Source organism: Chiloscyllium plagiosum, unplaced genomic scaffold (assembly GCF_037043375.1).
Source record: "Chiloscyllium plagiosum isolate Xiang-an unplaced genomic scaffold, Cpla_swu_hap1 HiC_scaffold_3, whole genome shotgun sequence".
NCBI lineage: Eukaryota > Metazoa > Chordata > Chondrichthyes > Orectolobiformes > Hemiscylliidae > Chiloscyllium > Chiloscyllium plagiosum.
Window position 1 is genome coordinate 42,248,712 of NW_028270141.1, and position 19,601 is coordinate 42,268,312.

The 19,601-nt window shown below is 44.0% G+C and overlaps 2 protein-coding genes across 9 annotated transcripts in view; one reads left to right on the plus strand and one right to left on the minus strand.

Annotated features, from left to right (window-relative positions):
- ggps1 (geranylgeranyl diphosphate synthase 1) overlaps positions 1–1,081 on the minus strand; it is a 50,062-nt gene extending 48,981 nt beyond the window's left edge. For 2 of the 7 annotated variants that reach the window (XM_087978680.1, XM_087978673.1), the window contains exon 1: positions 952–1,066. The gene's annotated coding sequence lies outside the window, so the exon portion shown is untranslated. Of the gene's footprint in view, positions 1–951 lie in introns of all 7 variants that reach the window. The other 5 variants (XM_087978687.1, XM_087978662.1, XM_043679896.2 and 2 more) reach the window with 4 other exon arrangements.
- Positions 1,082–1,388: 307 nt separating this feature from the next.
- arid4b (AT-rich interaction domain 4B) overlaps positions 1,389–19,601 on the plus strand; it is a 189,483-nt gene continuing 171,270 nt past the window's right edge. For both annotated transcript variants that reach the window (XM_087978705.1, XM_087978712.1), the window contains exons 1-2: positions 1,389–1,715; positions 2,598–2,660. In XM_087978705.1, the coding sequence (XP_087834831.1) occupies positions 2,655–2,660 (6 nt within the window). In that variant the 5' untranslated portion in view covers positions 1,389–1,715; positions 2,598–2,654. The remainder of the gene's footprint in view (positions 1,716–2,597; positions 2,661–19,601) is intronic.

Sequence of the window (19,601 nt, forward strand, 5' to 3'; positions counted from 1 at the left end):
ATCTAAGGGAAAAAAACCCCTATGACCATCTTCACCTCCAAAAGTCAGACAATCTTAAACTTCCAGGTCATATTCTGATCAATATATTAATCACTGATCAACCTATTCTGTGTTTGTGCATTCAAAAGAACAGACATCTTTTATCATAAAAAAACTACATGGAATGCTCTTAGAATCAATGAAATAGACTAGAGTTAAAGTGGCTCAAAATTATGCTTGAAATTCAAAGTCAACTTAAAAAAATTTGACTGGATAAAACAGTACAAAGCTTGACGTTGGCCACAAGTTCAAACCCCATTCCAGAAACACCACCCACGAAAGTAGACTAACTCGCCCTGAGCATTGAGGGAGAGCTTCATCTATATGGAAGGAGGGTATTTTTGGATAAAACATTAAACTGAGACCCAACTTATAGCAGACAAGCAAACATAATCGGACAACATATGAAGACAATCACAAGACTTCTATGCATCAGCCATCCACAATCGTCTACCAATTTGTCCAATACTGATCCCACAAAAGGTAACTAGAGGCAGATAGACCATGTGGCGATGGTCATATTCGTTCGTGGTATCTGTTATGCACATATTTAATTTGCCCGATACAAGTCCTGCATTGCAATGACTATTCAGCAGAAGAACATCATGTGCCGTGAAGCGCTTTAAAAAGGTGCCCAGAAAACATGAAAGACACTCAACAAATGACAAGTCTCGCCCGAGCTGCACACGAACAGATACTTACGTTAAAACGGCAATGACGCAGCAAGAAATACTAAACCCGCCTCCGCCCCCCAGCCGGGCCGCCCAAATGGTGCCCAACCACTTCCGGCTCGTAACACTCCTACTTCCGCTCTCTCGATTTTTTTCCCCCTTTAGGATTTACTTCACAATCGCGAAAAACAAAATAATAAAACTCACATCACGATTCCGCCCAAATATCACTAGCTCTTACCGAGAATATTAACGAGGAGCAGCCGGCGCCCTATCTCGTTCCGTTACCCGACGCCAGACGGGAGCTCAGCCGACGCCAGCGCGGACTCACCCTAGACAATTCCCTTTTACTTAGCTCGTCAAAAAATACGCCATCCTAATAGCAATGCGCTTGCGCAGTAATCTCTTTTAAAGATGCCCGTCCGGAGCAATGCGCATGCGGTTGTTTTTCCCCTCTCCGGGTAGGACCAGTTGTCGCCACGCCTGGCGGGGGTTGTAGTTCTCCGAGCGGGTGCGCCGAATGGCGTGAGCGGGGGCAAGGACTACATCAACCAGCATCCCTGGCGCTTCCCCGACGCCTTGTGCGGGGGGAGGGCCAATGAGGCTGCCGGTGCTGCGGTTGCCGTGTGACGGCGGGCCAATGGGAAGGGTTGTTTGTTGCCGAGTGGGGTCGAGTGTTGTATGTGTGTGAGGAGTGTGTTTTTTTTCTCTCATTCTCTCCGTTCCCCCCACCTTTCTGTCTCTCCCTTTCTCTCTAGACTGGCGATTTAACAGTGGGCTTGTGTGTGTGTATATATATATATATTGGGCAGGAGGAGGGGAGGTATTCAGCCTTTCGTCGGCGGCCGCCCCGTCGAGCGTTGCTCGAATGCCGAAGAAGTCAAGCCGGGGCGGACATCGGGCGAGTGGCCCTGGCCTGTGAGGCGCACTCTGCTTTGGTTGACAGCGCTTTCTTCCTTTTTTTCCCCTCTACCCCCTCGCTCTTGAAGCTCTTACACAGGACGGGTAAGTGACTATAAAGGAGGAAGGGAGGTTAAGTTAGGCTCACCCGCCCCCCCCCCCCCCCCCCTCCCCGGTTGGATTTTAAACAATGAGGATTCGCTCGGGCTTTTCGATGGGTTAAAGAGACCTCGCACTCTTCAGTCTTTTGTACAACCCCCTCTTTCCCACCCCCCCCCCCCCCCAAATGATTTTAGCCAGGGAAGGAGGGGGGAGGTCAGGGGTCTCGGCGATTCTGGCTGTCCTCTGCGGGACGTGTCAAGTGTATCTGAGAGATGGAAACCGGCCGGGGAAGTCGAGAACGGTGCCTGCCTGGTTATTAAAACATGACCTCGGCGTGTGTACCGGCTCCGTCTGTGTACGTGTGACTGCTGAGCAGGGATTCTCTCTTCCCCCCCCCCCCCCCGCGCCCCCCTTTTCTCCTCACCTCCTCCCACCATGTCCTCCCTGCCTCGGGCAGTGTGTAAGCCATCGGCACCGATCCGATGCAGTCCATGTGTAACTTTAGGATCTCTGGCTGAAATGGCGTCATTGACACAACTAGAAAGATGTTGTTTGGAGAGGAGGTGGAGAAACGCACCAGCTCCATTGCCCTGAGCCGCTCGTTGCAACCCCTCCTGATCTCGAACGTTTTTCAGTTCGATCCGCCGCCATTCATTTATCTTTCCTTTTTCTTTTGACCGAATGAGCGTGGCTTTAATGCATGCGAGCGAGAAGGTTAAAGAAAAGGGAAATCGTGTCGCTTCTTGCAAAAGATGATCTTGTATTGGCATTGCTTCGGCTGCCATTCATGATAAAGGGGAGGGGGCTCTACACTGAAAGGAGACGTCGAACACTTCTCTTTCCAAACGCATTTTTTTGTGAGTCCCGTTTTTCCCCCCTCTTTAGGTGTGTGAAGGGTGACTTTCTTGCTTCAATCGGCGAATTGACACATTTCGAATCAACATGAAGGTAACAAAACAATAAAATAAAATGTTTTGTTTAACTCTGCTTAATCGCTCGGTGTTGTAGTTTTATGAAGGCATTTCTGGTGTCGAGTTAAGTCGTCTTGTTACATTGGATTTTTTTCCTCGCTGCAGATCTGTAGTCCATGTAGTTGGAGTATGCTGCATGACAAAGCAACAGCAAATACAAACTGCTTATTTGGTGCGGCAACACAGAGCTGGACCAGGAGATAGCGTAGACATGGTTTTATTCCTTTTAACTTCCCACCTCAGTAACCTGTGCTAATTGTAATGGAATGATTGTAAAGATCGATGTGTTTCGTTTTCGCAACCTTATTGTGTCAGAGAGTTCAAATATTTGATTTTTTTCTGAAATAAAGGATACCTCTAGTGTAGGTTTTTTGTAGGGTTCGGAACCGTTAGCATTTTAGCTGCAGTCTTGTACAGCTTGGTTTCAAATGGCTTGGCAATATTATTGCCATACCGCAAAACGTTTTTCGGAGGGTAAAGCTTCACAAACGATGCATGTACATGTACAGATCGAATTTATTCGAATTAACTTATTTTACAAGCAGACGAACCGGAGCAAATCCAACGGTTGAGACTTGAATTCTAAAAATGATTACTTGAGGTTAGTTTCGGTTTAGCTGAGCTTTGCAAAAAAAATGGCAGTTCTTGGCTATTGTTGTGTCCTGTTAAAATCAGATCATCAAGTCGGCTGTTGCGCTGTTTTGTGTTTACTTCTACTCAGTGCGGTAAAGCAGCAGAACAGTTATTCCCCATGTCACCTTCATAAATTTCAAACCCTCAAGTTAGGTTTTTGAAAATTTTGGTCAATATACAAGGCAAGTTGATTGATCCATGGTGATTTGAATTTACCGCACAAACTGTCCTTGGCTGAATCGGTGAAGGGTAAATAATAGCTAATGTTGTTCATATTTTACTTTTCAAAAAAAAACAAAAATGCTGTGATAGAAATTCGATTTTCTGGCGAGGTTAAAACTCCCTCTGGTTTTTCCAGAGAAAGGGTTCCATTACTCTTTGCTGAAAGAACCGCAGTGTCTTGCAGACCAACTAGGGTGGTGTTTGTAACTGGAGAGGGGGGTAAGAACGGATTGAAGGTCAGAGTGTACTGTACTGAAGTATGGAGGAAGGTTTTGTGTTCAACTCAGAATTTCACATCTAAGAAACTAATTATCTGGCTATCAACAGAAATATTTATGGGAGATTGCTGTGGGTAAATTATCTGCAAATTTCATACAACAGCAACTACACTTTACTTGAGACACACTTTTGGGCATTATGAAATTATGAAAGACTCCACTGGGGCTCTGGGTACTTTCTGACCTTAAACTGAGAACAGTACATGTTATGAACGTCATGTTGCTTTGTACTATTTTTTTATGGGTGTGTTAGTGAGTTAACTGATTATTCTAATGCCACCTTTAAATAAAAGTGACTTATGGCCTGTTTATTAACCTCATTACCTCATACATGCTGGGGCAAAGGAGACCAGTAGCAACGCAGTTGTCCAGCTTGCACCAAGTCTCATTTGTCTCTTATTCCTGTGTGCAGTCATGTACATTAGTTCCGATCTGGCAACATCTTGATTTTAAAATTTGCAGTCTTGCATACAAATCCCTGCACGGCCTTGCCTTTCCTTATTATTGCAAACTCCTCAACCCTCTGGTCACTCTCAATTTTTAAAAACTGTGGCCCCTCATCCATACTCAATTTTAATCATTATCGTTAGTGGCGTGGTCCTGAGCTCTGGAATTCCCTTTGTAAATCTCTGCACTGTTCTTTCCTTTAAACTATTAATTGAAATCTATCTCTTACAGTTAAAAAAGGAAATGTCACCAGAAGTCAATTTCCTATTTCGTTTGACAGTGGTCCTGGTGAAGCACTTTGGGTTGTTTTACTTTGACACCCCTATGTAAATGCAGATCATTCTTGTTTAGGGATGATAGTTTGCTTGTTAGTGCATCTTGATACACGTGTTCGTGAATGGAAAACATTGAGAAGTCCTGTGGTCTTAAAGCATGCTGTATAATTGCAAACCTTTGTGTTAAATTGGATTTAAACCACAAATACTTTTGATTTTTCTTGTGTCAAGCGATGCATGACTTCTGAATTGGAAGGAAGTATTGTTGGTGATTTGATTGTTTAGATGGTTCAGGTGGTCCACCAAATCTATGGAGAACTGTGATTGAAGTCAACGTTAGTCCAGAATTCACACTTTGTATTCCCTGAGTTCTGACTCCAGTCATTTTGAGCAGGTGTACTTATTGATTGCATACTGACTTTGGTTATCTTATTCAGAGACTTGCTAAAGCTAGATGTTGTTTCATCACTGTCTCAGCTCTGGGTGAGAGTTCAAGTCCCATTCCAAAGATTTAGGAATAAAATCTGGGCTAATATTTCTGTGCAGCATTGCAGTATGAAATTGGCCTTTCAAATGAGTTTTTAAATTGGGGTTACTCTCTCTGGTGAATGTGAAGGATCCTTTTAACATTACTCAAACGAACTTGCTCTTATGTTTATCATAAGCCAATATCTGGATGTTTTCTCATTGCTGTTTGTGAGACCCTGCAATGCATACAGTGGAAGCAGCATTTCAAATGATTGTAACTTGTTGACATCATGAAGTACACTAAAGAAATTCAAGTCTTTGTTTAGTTGGTAACCAAGCTTGACCAGACTTAATTCAGAGTTTGTGTGTGTAAAATGTATCTCAAAATCAATCATCGAACTGAACGGCATGATCTACACTGACATTACTCTTGCAGCGAGTCAGTCTTGACTTGATGCATCCTGTAACCACCTCCTATGCTGTAATCATTGTATGGTTCTATTTTCAATGTTGTAGTGGAATTGTAAGCTGAGATATTAAACTCCAATTCTGGCATGGGAATTGAATCAATATTCCCAAACTTTTATTCTGACATGGCATGCAACTAACCAATCAAGCTGACAATATTTGCAAGTATGAAAGATCATCCTATACTTCACAATCTTCTGAAATAACTCCACAGAGGCTGGTATGCCATCACCAAGTCACCCTTTATTTATATGTGCATAGTACTTGACACTGGCTTGGTTTCCTCACAGCCAGCTCTGAGTGAACAGAACCTCTGATACTCCTGTTCATATTTGTCAGCCATAGCTCCCTGATTGGACCAGGTGAACAGCCCCAATCAGGGAACTCATTCTATGAGGTACATCTGGCTGACCTCGTTTCAGTCACTACCTCCCTTCTCTTCGAAGTGTGGGAATGTAGGCCTGTTCTTTCTCTTATAGCCTCACCAGGGACGTTTTCACACTGGGTTAGGTTCCTCTGAATCAGCCTCGGATATGGGCGATGTGTCCTGGACCGGAGCTTGTCTCTTGTGCCTGGGAGCATCTCGAAAGACATTTGTCCTTTTTCTTCAGGCAACAAAGGTGTTGAGGCTGTGACATCCACTGTGGCCATCTCAGACTCTGTGGTTTCATCAACACATGAGAGGGGCAGAGCCCATGAGTACCGACAGTCTTTCAGGTTGCTTGGAGGAGCTGAGTATGATTTGTTCCTGCCCCGTCTGAGTTTCCAGCTTTTGTGCAACCGCCTCATCTAACTAGATTTTGTACGTCATGGGACCTTCTCTCAAATTGACCATACTTTTTATCCATGCAGGGTCATTTCCGTAATTTCGATACCAAACTTTGTCTCCTGAACTTAGCTGTCTTTCTCTGGTTTGGTGTCCATCAATAGTGTTACTGATGCCATCTTCACCCTCCAAATCCTAGGTGTGGGAAGATCAGATTTAATCTGGTGATGGGTCTTTTCCCCATTAACATTCTGGAGCTATTCCTGCAGTTGCATGAAGGATGGTCTGATGATCAATTAGGAACTGGGACATATAGGAAAATATAGGCTGTTTCTTTAAGCCTGTTTTCCAAGTTCGGACTTTTCTTTCTGTCATCGTGGGTGGCACGGTGGCACAGTGGTTAGCACTGCTGCCTCACAGTGCCAGAAACCCAGGTTCAATTCCCGCCTCAGGCGACTGACTGTGTGGAATTTGCACATTCTCCCTGTGTCTGCGTGGGTTTCCTCCGGGTGCTCCGGTTTCCTCCCACCATCCAAAGATGTGTAGGGTCAGGTGAATTGGCCATACTAAATTGCCTGTAGTGTTAGGTAAGGGGTAAATGTAGGGGTAAGGGTGGGTTTCGCTTCGGCGGGTCGGTGTGGACTTGTTGGGCTGAAGGGCCTGTTTCCACACTGTAATCTAATCTAATCTAAATCTAATCTAATCTAAATCTAAATCTAAACATTGGATGATGGATGGTACAGAGCTGTCCTTATGAAAAATGCCATTTGACTGTGGGAAATACTCAGATTCGCTGCTGATAAATGATGGTCCGTTTTCTCTGACTACTAGTTTCAGGAGCCCATGTATTACCAAAGCTGCTCACAGTTTTTCTAATGACGTCCCTGTGTTTGACAAATATACTCGATGCACGCCCAACCGCTTAGGGCATCCACTGACTAAGAATGTTGAACCCATGAAAGGGCCTGCATAGTCAACATGTACCAAGTCCAGGGTTTACTCGGCCACTCCTACGAATGAGGGGGAGCACATGGCGATACTTTTTGTTCTTGTTGGCATACTGGACATTACCTCATCAGTGCAGCTATGTCTACATTCAATCCTGACCACCAGGCATGACTTCTCATCAACAGTTTTCATTTTGGATACCCTGGATGACCCTGGTGGAGTTCAGCCAGTATCTGGTGGTGACATTTGCTCTAAACAATCACTCTTGCTCCCCATAATAAAATGCTGTCCTCTCTAGTGATCTGGTCTTGCCAGGTCCAGAAAGGTTTCAGTTCTTGTTGTGATGGCCCTTTGGTTTCCCCAATGATCACTAGCTCTTTTACCATGGCTGAACCTTTTTACATCAACAATCTGATATTCAGTGGTGACTGGAAGGGTGCCTAGAAAGTTTAAAACCAGAACGGATTTTGCCAGTGCTGGCACCACCAGTGGTGTATTTGACAGCGGGAAGTTGCTCATGGCATATGCATTTGCTGCTTGGCCTCCCAAACAGTGTTCCAACTTGTATTGGACTCACTTCGAATGAGAAGCTGAATTCAGCCTGAAGCTATGGGCGGCAGAACCTTGTCCTCTGAACCCGAGTAGGTGTTTATGGTCTGTTATTAAAGATTTACATCTGTAAAGGTATTGGTGGAACTTCCTGACTCTAAATATGACCACCAAACCTTCCTTCTCAATCTAAGCATAATTGCCGCTTGCATTAGCCAATGTCCAGTTAGCATGCGCTCTTAGGTATTCCTCTCCATTGAGCCATCTGTGAGCCAATGCTACCCTGATACTGGAAAGGGGGACATCCCATGTCAGCACCTCAACGTGAGGTCTTGGGTATTTATCTAGCTGTAAAAAGCTGTTTACTCTTTGTTTAAAATTCGCACAAAGGTGAACCGACCCATGGGGCTTCACAATTGGTACAACCAGTGATGGCCATTCAGCGCACTGGACGAGTTTGATGATTCCTTCACTTTCCAACCTCCTGATTGCTGACCCTGCTTTTGCTGGTAAGGCACTGGCACTGGGCAGGCTTTGCTGAAGTGTGGAATTGCTTCTTGGCCAACATGCAAGATGGTCATGGCTCCTTTGATAGTCCATTCCTGAAACACCTCCAGGTATTAACGTTGGACTTCACTCAGCCATTTTCAAAGCATCTTGAGCCAATCAAGATCAATCTTTCTGAACCACTTTCACCCCATCAGGTTTGGGTCTGAACCTTTTACTCCAACCTTTTAATCAGTTGCTTCTCATACAAGACTGGAACTCAAGTTGTACCCTTAATTTGTAAACGTTCCCTGGGAGGTTCTCAGTCTACCCGAGGTTCTGTGTAAATGTGAGGGTTAAAGACTGATTCCACAACCATTGATAGAGCCACACCAGTATCAACCTCCATTTGAACCATGTGCCCATTTAATCAGATTTTTTTTTTGACTGGTACTGATTTGGATGTTGCCAAACAATTTAACTGTTCCAAGCCAGATGTAGCTGGACTTGCCAGAAGATGCACTCTCCTGGATACAGTCCTGTGAGTTCTCTTACTTGATTCAGGCCATGTGAGCCTCTTTTGCTCTCTTAGATCCGCATACAGGCAGCAACTATAATGGCTGTCCAGCTTGGATCCTGAAAAAAATTGTTACTGCTTTTTGCTGAGGCTTGGCTTTGATTTGGGGTTTTGCTGTGGGCTGACTTGGACTCCTTCTGTTTAGGATACATCCTGAGTGAGGCAAAGCAATTGCCTTTATTCACGTGGTGTCCCCGAAGGTCAGTCAGCCTGGTGAGGGTCTCCACTTCAACTGGCGTACCCTGTAACTCATATGTTCTACGTGCTGTATTTTCTAATAGCATAGCCAATTGTAGTGGCTGTTGGAAGTCCGATTTGTGCTTCTGCTAGTAGACACTTTGGCATGTTTACATCACTCTGGGAGGCATGGTGACTCAGTGGTTAGCACTGCAACCTCACAGCACCAGGGTCCCAGGTTCGATTCCAGCCTCGGGTGATTGTGCAAACTCCACATACACATTCTCCCCGTGTCTGCGTGGGTTTCCTCTGGGTGTTTCGGTTTCCTCCCACAGTCCAAAAATGTGCAGTTCAGGTGAATTGGTCATGCTAAATTGTCCGTAGTGAGGTGCATTAGTCAGAGGGAAATGGGTCTGGGTGGGTTACTCTTCGGAGGGTCGGTGTGGACTGGTTGGGCCGAAGGGCCTGTTTCCACACTGTAGGAAATCTAATCTAATTCCACATACCAAATGGTCTCCGAAATCTCACTAAGAGTGAAACCGAAGTCACATGCCTCATCAAAAGTCCCGACACTGATTCCCCTGATTGTCAAACCGCCGAGTAAAGGCGATAACATCTCAGAATTAGAGGAGGCTTGAGGTCGTAATACTCCTTTTTCTTTTCTATTTACAAAAAAAAATTTTTTTGACAATTTTAAAATTAATATAAAATATTGTATCCACTTTACAGTATAATAACAGCACCAATATAAAATTGCGAAATCTACTCTACAAACTACCAAAACACAAAATAAAATATAAGAAAGAAGAATCTATATATAAGAAAAAGATCATAGTATCGTACATTACTAACAACAAAAAAGAAAAATAGTAAATAATTGAATGAATAAATAAATACGCATTGAAAATAAACATATCAAGTCACAACAAAACCCGTATTTATGGGGCATTCTTCCTCCCAGGGGCCCCCGAACCGACAAACATCATCCTCATGGCTAAACAAAGACCCTAGAGAGTATGGCTGATACATCTGTATCCTTGTCGTTCAAAAATGGCCGCCATGTTCTATAAATAATTTTGTTTTTTGGTGCACCATATTCGTAAGGAAGCCCAGGGGAATATATTCCATAACTATCCTATGCCAATTTGCAAGTCCCGGGGGACTTTCCGATACCCAACTTAGTAAGATGTTTCTCCTCACACAAAAGGAAAGGATAATAAATAGTTTCTTCCCGTATGCATCTAGAGAAGGAAAATTTGGAAAGCCCAAAAGGAGAAACACTGGATCCTACCCATTCTCCTTTCCCAAAATCTTTGCCAAGACATTTGCTACACTGTTCCAATATCTACGAATATTATGGCATGTCCACAGACAATGAGTGAGAGTACCAACATCTATTTTACATTTAGGGCACATTGGGGATACTCCTGCCTTGAACTTTGCAAGCTGCTTTGGTGCCACATGAGCCCTATGAAGTATCTTCAATTGAATAGCTTGAGTTCTATTACAGATAGAGATCTTCCTGGCATTTTCCCAGATATCCTCCCACATCTCTAAGGAGATTTCCATCACTAATTCTTGATTTCAGATTGTATATAACCATCCCAAGTCCTTCAATACCTTATTACCAAGCGAGTGGTAGAGAGTACTGACTGAGGGTGCACCCACCAGCCGAAGCACTTTCCTTTCCATATCCGATTTATAAGGATTAGTCATCAATGTGGTCTTTTGTTGTATGAAGTCTCATACTTGAAAATATCAAGAACAGTCCTTGCTAGACAACCCAAACTTCTGATGCAACTGTTTGAAGGACGTCATGACCTCCCCATCGAACAGAACCCCCAAATAGGAGATGCTTCTGGACTCCCAAATTTGAAATCCAGTGTCAGTCAAGCCTGGCTGAAATCCCAACGTTCCCACTATAGGAGTAGAAGGGAAGGTTTGTTTGTAAATTACCCTCATCCTGTTGCATCATCCTCCAAGCTTTGATTGTATTTAATACGATTGGGATTTTACAATGATCTGTAATAACTCTCATCTTATCCATTAATAATAAATTGATGAGTGGACATTTTGCTTGGGAAGCCTCAAAATCCAACCAAATTGATTGGGTCCCTTGTGACCCACAAATGATAACAGAGAACTCATATGGTACCTCCTGAAATTCGGAAAATCTAGACCCCACCTTACTTGTGGGAGTTGCAAATTATCTAATTTAATATGATTCCAAATAAAGGACCCCAGCCAGCCGTAAAGCTTACGCAGCGCCTGTCTTGGCAACATCAAAGGAAGCATTCTCATGGGGTATAATAGGCAAAGGAGAATCTTCATCTTGACCAAAGCTATTTTTCCTAGCCAGGATATAGGGACATCTTCCCAATGTTGGAGGTCCTGCCTTATTTTCTCTAATAAATGCGTACAATTAGCTTTGTATAGCTGACCAAATACCGGTATAATAAAAATATCTAAATAGAGAAAACCTCCCAGTGACCACTGAAAGGGGAAACGGGATCCATCCAGAAAATTGGATATGCTGGCAAGACAAGGCAACATACTAAATAAGTTAACCACTTGAATTAAACGGGGCACAGATATCGATGGGTCATTTAAGAAAAGAAGGACATTGTCCACATAAAGAATGATTTTATACTTAACTGCTCCTACCTCCAGGGCCGTTATATTAGGGTCGGTTTGGATAGCTTCCACCCGCAGTTCAATCACAAGTGTAAATAGTAATGGTGAGACAGGGCATCCTTGACGACAACCTCTGCCAACACTAAAGCTATCCGGTCTTGTGCAGTTGGTAATCACCACTGCTTTAGGGTTGTTATATAATAGTGCGACCCACTTGGGAAAGATCTCTCCAATGCCAAACCGTTCCATAGTATAAAAAAGATATAGCCATTCTACCCGATCAAATGCTTTCTCTGCTCTAGGGAGACGGCTAATCCCAGTATCTTAATAACCCTGTCTGGTCCTCTTTTCTAATAAATGGCAAAACCTTCTCCAGTCTTAATGCCAACATTTTTGAGAGAATTTTAAAGTCCACATTATATAAGGATATAGGTCTGTACGAAGTACAGTCATCTGGGGCTTTTCCTTTCTTAAGAATGAGAGAGATATTTGTTCCTCTCAGGGAGGGCGGGAGGCCTTCCTGACTAAATGAATAGTTATACATAATTATAAGTGGTCCGGCCAATTCATGTGTAAATTCTTGAATAGAACTCAGCCTGAAATCAGTCTGGTCTGGGTGCTTTACCGCTCTGGAGTGCCTCACTGCCTCCTGGGTTTCCTGGGTTGTCGGGGGGGCATTCAAGAGCAACACCTACTCTGCGGTTAAGCCCGTGGGGGCCGGTTTTTTAAATACTTCATCTTTCTCACTCTCTCCTCACAGCCCTCTGACTTATACAACTCGAAGTAAAACTTTCTAAAGGCTGCATTGATCTTTTTAGGATCACAAGTCAGAGTACCAGCATCCTCGCTAATAGACGTAATGGATTGGGGAGCCTTTTTCTTTCTGACAAGTTATGCTGGATACCTGCCTGGCTTATCGCTGTGCTTAAATAATCTCTGCTTCGCAAATGGTATCTCCCTCTTTGCTGTTTGAGTAATTGCGGTATTCAAAGTAGCCCTGAGGGCTGTAATCCACTGTAATTTAGTAATGGATGGCCGATCAACATACGTTGTCTCAGCTGCCTTCAGACGAGCCTCAAGCAGACGTTGTTCTCCCTTTTTTGTCTTTTCCAGGTTGCAGAATATGAGATAAGTAAACCGCGCGCATCTGCCTTAGCAGTCTCCCACATCACCGATGGATTGCTGGACATACCTGAATTGATACCTCAAAGTTTTAAATTCCTGTGAGAAATATTCTGTGAACCTACTAGCCTTCAATCGGAAAGGGTCCAAAAGCCAGGGTCAGGGATACAACTTGTCATCACTAGTCTTAATTAATATATATGAATTATTATATACACCATCCGGACTCCTCTTTTATCTGGCTTAGCATGAGGAAGGGAAGATTCTTCTGGAAAAGAATGGCCATTCCCCTACTTTTTGAGCTAAAATATGAAAAGAACACCTGACTAAATCCTCCCTGCTGCAGCTTTGAATGCTTCTTATCAAGTAGATGTGTCTCCTGTAAAAGGACCACATCAACCTTCTCTTTTTAAGACTTTAATATCTTTTTCCTTTTAATTGGCGAGTGGCTCCTCTTGACATTGCAGGTGCACCATTTAAATGAATGACTAGCCATGATCGTTCAAGAAAGTCTGAGACTCCTAGGAGGAAGAATCCCACCCAAAAAGTATTGAGTAGAAACCATAAACAATTCACATAAACTTAAAAATGCAACCTTTAAAACAACTAAATCGAAACAACTGAGAACTACTCCTAAAAGAAAATAACGTAAGACATAATTAAAAGGAGACTTTCTTCCTTGTCCACAGGGAGCACTTCTACCCTCAGCCCAGACATGACAAAGTAAGATAAACAAATGCCAATATATTATAATATAGAAATTAGAAGTGGATAACCAACCCGCCCTCTCCATATTATTACCTAGGTACTCTAACAAAACAGCAACATAGAATATATAAAATTACAATTCCAGCAAATACTAAGGAAAAAAAACCCAGAAACCTCCCCCACAACAACTGGATAAATCAAGTGAGTTATTGCTAAGAATTAAAAGAGAGAACAGCCGCGCCCCCCCCCCCCCCCCCCCCAAGGAAGGATGGAAAAGAGAAAGGGGGAGTGAGGAGGAGGAGAGGGAAAAAGGAGGTAAAATAAAGTCATTGTCCATATAACTCAAGTCCATCAGTCTATTTGAGAGCATTCAAAAATTCTTTAACTTTTTCTGGCGATCTGAAGTTATGCACAGACCCTCCATGACTGAAGCGCAGCGTTTCCAGGTATCACATGAAATACTGAATATTTAAATCCCTCGTCACACACCTTCTTCTTGCATACCACAACCGGAGGAAAGTCCTGGAACAGCATTATTTTGGATCCCTTGTATGCCATGGCTTGGGAATCCTTTCCCAAAACTCTGGAGGCCTCCAGCAACATTTGCTTGTCCCTGTAGTGCTGTAGTTGCACTAAGACTGGGGGGGAGGGGGGCGGGGTGCTGGTCCGATCTGGGCCTGCAAACAACAACCCGGTGGGTCCGCTCAACCCGCACCCAGGTTAACTCAGATTCCCAGTTGTGGGAACCATTGCTTCAAGAAGTCAACAAGCTGGCATTCCTCCTCCCATTCGGGAAGGCCCAACAACCAAATACATTTCCGACAATCTCGATTTTCGAGGTCATCGATATGCTCTTCTAAGGCCCGGACTCAACGTTCCAGAGCCCGGACCTGACTCACGAAAGATTCAGCAGCGGTCTCTGAAGCCATGGCCCGTTGCTCCACCCCTCTAACACGCTGCCCGAGTTTCTTGATCTCTTGGTCATGCTTCTGCAGCATGACCAAGATCAACTCACACCTGGACTGGGTCTCTTCAATCAACGCATCGATTTTCTCTTGGAGCTTGACACACTCCGAGATCAGGCTCGCCTCTGCAAGTAAGTCCCTTGGGGCGGCCTTGGACGCATCTGTCGCTGCGGTGGGGGGGGGGGGGAGGGGGGGTGAGGAGTCACTGCCAGTTGTGAACTCCGTGGTCCTTTACCTTTAGCAGTTTGATACATTTTAAAATGACTAAAGTTTGATGCAGAATGACTTAGCTGTTGCGAAAAAGCTATTTTTAGTAGTTTTTAAAAAATGAGGGGAGGGTAGGTATCCCACTTTGCTTGAGTCCTGGGCAGAGCTCAGCAGACTAGACATATGGGGTCGCTGCCATCTTGAATCCCCCGAGGCCTCAATATTCTTTGACTAAATCCGTCAATTAGAGCCATAGAGATGGACAACACAGAAACAAACCCTTTGGTCCAATTTGTCCATATCGGCCAGATATCCCAACCCAATCTAGTCCCACCTGCCCAGCACCCAGCCCATATCCCTCCAAACCTTTCTATTCATTTCCCCATCCAGATGCCTCTTAAATGTTGCAATTATACGAGCCTCCACCACTTCCTCTGGCAGCTCATTCCGTACACGTACCACCCTCTGTGTGAAAAAGTTGTCCCTTAGGTCTCTTTTATATCTTTCCCCTCTCAACCTAAACCTATGCCCTCTAATTCTGGACCAGAATTGCACGCAATAAAAAGTGGCCTAACCAATGTCCTTTATAACCTCTGACCAGCAAAGGTAAGCCTACCAAATGCCTTCTTCGCTATTATCGTCATAAAATTACCAGTAATACTTGGAATCCTGCAAAGGATTCAAGTGAATCAGAGATGTTGCATGCCTTGGACTGTTCCCAGAAAGTAAATGAATCATCAACATTCGTGTAAAGATTCATGGGAGCTCTTGTCGGGAAGTAAAGAAAACTCGATATACAATTTAAGGCCTTACATGCTATTCTGCTAAGTTACTCCTGTCAATTCTTGAATGATTTTAGTATTTGATGTGTCAGAAAATGTTTGGTTCCTAATAAATTAAAGGGTCCACAAGCTGCCAGCAGAATTACTTATTGCTTTTCATCTGTCCCAATATCATTAGCCCAGAAAAAATAACACATTCTTTCATATTCTGGGCCCAATCTTTGACATAATCAAATGAGTCAAACTTCTCAGACAGTGACATTATGCCAGAACTGCTTCCCCCACTTCACAGGTGAGCGCAAGCAAATTTCTTCAGCAGTGTGTTTTTCTCTTGCCACTGAAATAACTCTGTAGAAGCTAGTATCTCAACACCAAGTCACCCTTTATTTACACATGCATAGTACTTGACATTGGTCTCGCTTCCTCAAAGGCAGTGTTGAGTGAACAGAATCTTAGCTGCTTCTGTTTACATCTGTCAGCCAGGACCCCTTGATTGGGGCTGTTAACCTGGTCCAATGAGGCAACCCCTATTCTTTGATATTCACCTGGCTGACCTTGTAATAATCACTACATCCTCTGTTTGCAAGTGGAACTTGGACAGTGCTATTGACGATCTGCGTAGTTTCCAGTTCTGCTTGTTTGTCAGCCTTCAGGAAGCAAGTTTGAGTCCAGTGAAAAGGAAGTCTTCAGCTGTAGATCTGAACTAAGCAGGAAAACTTGTCATTCAAGTTTCCAAGTTAGGTATTTTGGTCAAATAAATGCAACATTTCTTCCTTAATTGGTTTTTCGATCCTGGCACAAAAGCAATGTTTTACAGATGCTGGAAATCAAGTTAGCAATTTCGTAGTCATTGAATTGAATTTATTGTCATGTATACCGAGGCACAATGAAAAGCTTTGTCTTGTGAGCAATACAGGCAGATCACAGAGTTAAATAGCATAGATAAGTAAATAATAGGTAAACAGTGGCTAAGACCGAAACACAAGTACGGGTGAATGCTAAGAGTTTAAGTCCATTCAGTATTCTAACAGCAACAGGGTAGAAACTGTTTTGAAACCGGCTGATGCGTGTGTTCAGGCTTCTGTACCTTCTCCCTGATGGTAGAGGTTGTGGAAAGACATTGCCAGGGTGGGATGGATCTTTAAGAATGCTGGTGGCCTTTCCTTGACAGTGGGCCTGGCAGATGGATTCTCTAGATGGGAGGTTGGTCTTTGCGATTGTCTGGGCCAAGTTCACCACTCTCTGTAACCATCTCTGACCGTGAATGGTACAGTGGTGGCTCAGTGTTAGCACGGCTGCCCCACAGCACCAGGGTCCCAGGTTCAATTCCAGCCTCAGGTGACTGTGTGTAGAGTTTGCATATTCTCCCCGTGTCTGCGTGGGTTTCCTCCAGGTGCTCCAGTTTCCTCCCACAGTCCAAAGATATGCAGTTAGGTGAGTTGGCCATGCTAAATTGCCCATAGTGTTAGGTGTATTGGTCAGAGGGAAATGGGTCTGGGTGGGTTACTCTTTGGAGGGTCGGTGTGGACTTTTTGGGCCAAAGGGCCTGTTTCCACACTGTAGGGAATCTAATCTAATCTAATCATACCAGGTAGTGACACATCCAGACAGAAAGCTCTCTGGAGCACTTATAAAACGTTGGCAAGGGTATTCGTCGTCATGCCAAATGTCCTCAGCTGCCTGAGGAAGAAGAGACGTTGTTGGGCCTTTGTAACCAGTGCATCCACATGAAGAGTCCAAGAAAGCTTGTTGTGGATGACCAATCCCAGGAGCTTGACACTCTTCACTCGTTCCATCTCTGTGCTGTTAGTGTATGGGGGCATGAGTAACATCCTGCCGAAAGTCAGTAATGGGTTCCCTGATTTTGCTCTGCATTGACAGCTGGGTTGTTCTCAGTGCGCCGGTTTTTCAGGTCTTCCACCTCCAGTCTGTAGTCTGTTTTGTCGCCATCTGAAATTCGACCGACTATGGTGATGTCATCAGCGAACTTGTAAATGTCATTAGTCTGGTATTTGGCGACACGGTCATGGGTATACAGTGAGGAGCTGAGTACGCACCCCGGGGAGCTCCAGTGTTGAGTGTTAGTGAGGATGAATGTTGTCCTCAATCTTCACTCATTGTGGCCTGTGGGTCGGGAAACTGAGGATCCAGTTGCAGAGAGTGGGGCTTAGTCCGAGATCACTAAGTTTAGTAATCAGTATTGAGGGGAAAATAGTGTTGAAGGCTGAACTGTAGTCAATGATTAGGACTCTTATGTAGCTGTTCTTGGTGTCAAAAGTTTCTAGGCAGGAGTGAAGGACAAGTGATATGGCTTCTGACGTGGATCTGTTAGTCCGATAGGCAAATCGGAGTGGGTCAAAGTATTGGGGAGGCTGGAGTTGATTAATGCCATGACCAGCCTTTCAAAGCATTTTATGACCACCGAAGTTAGGGCCCCTGGGCGGTATCCATTGAGACATGTTGCATGAGCCTTCTTAGGCACAGGGATGATGTTGGCCCTCTTGAAACTGGCAGGGACAGTGTTCTGCTGCATGGAGAGGTTGAAAATGTCCAAGAAGACTTCTGCCAGTTGATCTGCGTATGCTCTGAGTGCACGGCTCGGTACTCCGTCTGGTCCCGTCGCTTTCCTTGGATTCAGACGAAGGAAAATTGATCTGACCTCTGGTGCAGTAGCTGTCAGGATATGTTTGCCAGGACTTGTCGGAATAGGTGTTACCTCTCTGCTGAAATTCTGTTTAAAGCGAGCATGGAAGGCGTTGATGTACAGAACAGAAACAGACCTTTTGGTCCAACTTATCCATGCTGACCAGATATCCCACCCCAATCTAGTCCCACCTGTCAGCACCCAGCCCATATCCCTCAACCCTTCCTATTCATTTACCTATCCAGGTGCCTTTTAAATGTTGCAATTGTACCAGCCTCGACCACTTCCTCTGGCAGCTCATTCCAAACACTCAACACCCTCTGCATGAAAACATTGCCCCTTAGGTCCCTTTTAAATCTTTCCCCTCTCTCACCCCAATCCTATGCTCTCTAGTTCTGGACTTCTCCACCCCAGGGTAAAGACCTTGTCTAATTACCCTATCCATGCCACTCATGATTTTATAAACTTCTATAAGATCACGCCTCAGCCTCCAACACTTCAGGCAACACGGCCCCAGCCTTTCCCAAAAGCTCAAACCCTCCAACCACAGCAACATTCTTGCAAATCTTTTCTCAACCTTTCGGGTTTCACAACATTGTCCTGAAAGGAGGGAGACCAAAATTGCACACAGTATTCCAAAAGTAGCCTGACAAATGTCCTGTACAGCTGCAACATGACCTCCCAACTCCTGTACTCAGCGCTCTGACCAATAAAGGAAAGCATACCCAATGCCGCCTTCACTATCCTATCTACCTGCAACTCCATTTCAAGGAGCTATGAACCTGCACTCCCAGATCTTTGTTTCGCAACACTCCCCAGGATATTCCTATTAAGTGTATAAGAACGAAACCAGGCATCAACTTTTATGCTTCATGCTTATTTATAACTACAACATTACAAAAACCTGCCTCCTTCCCAGCTAGTATCCTGTATCCCAGAAGTCTCCAGGTCTTTGGTCAGTCAATATATGGCACTTATATATCCTTAAACATCATAATACAAATAAGGTGCCATATTAGATTTCAATTCAAAATTTTATAACAGATAAACAGTACTTCCAAACAAGAATCAAAGTCATAAAAAAACTTCACATCTGCATTTGATTTTGGAATGCAATCCCACATTTCCACAGGGCATTATTATCTTTCTGATCAATGGGAAGCTATCCTCATGTAGAATTTGCGCGAAACTATTTGTCAAGTAAATTTCCATATTCATTCCTTCTACAAGAGCGAGTGTTTCTGCAGCTAAAATACATTTACCTAACCTTTTAAGCAGTTTCAAAAATACTTCTCCCTGAAGTTTTTCTCCCGGTAAAAGTACGACTTTTATATTTGGTCGATGCATGTTTTCATGAACATATGACCAACAGAGCTGAGAACTTTTTCCCATATGGGGGAGTCCAAGTACTCTCAAAACCCTGAATCACGACCAACAAAACCAAAATCACTGGAAACACTCAGCAGGCCTGGCAGCATCTGTGGAGGGAAGTCAGAGTTAACATTTCGGCTCCAATAATCCTCCCTTCAGAACTGATGGTAGCTAAGAAACAGTTGTTTTTT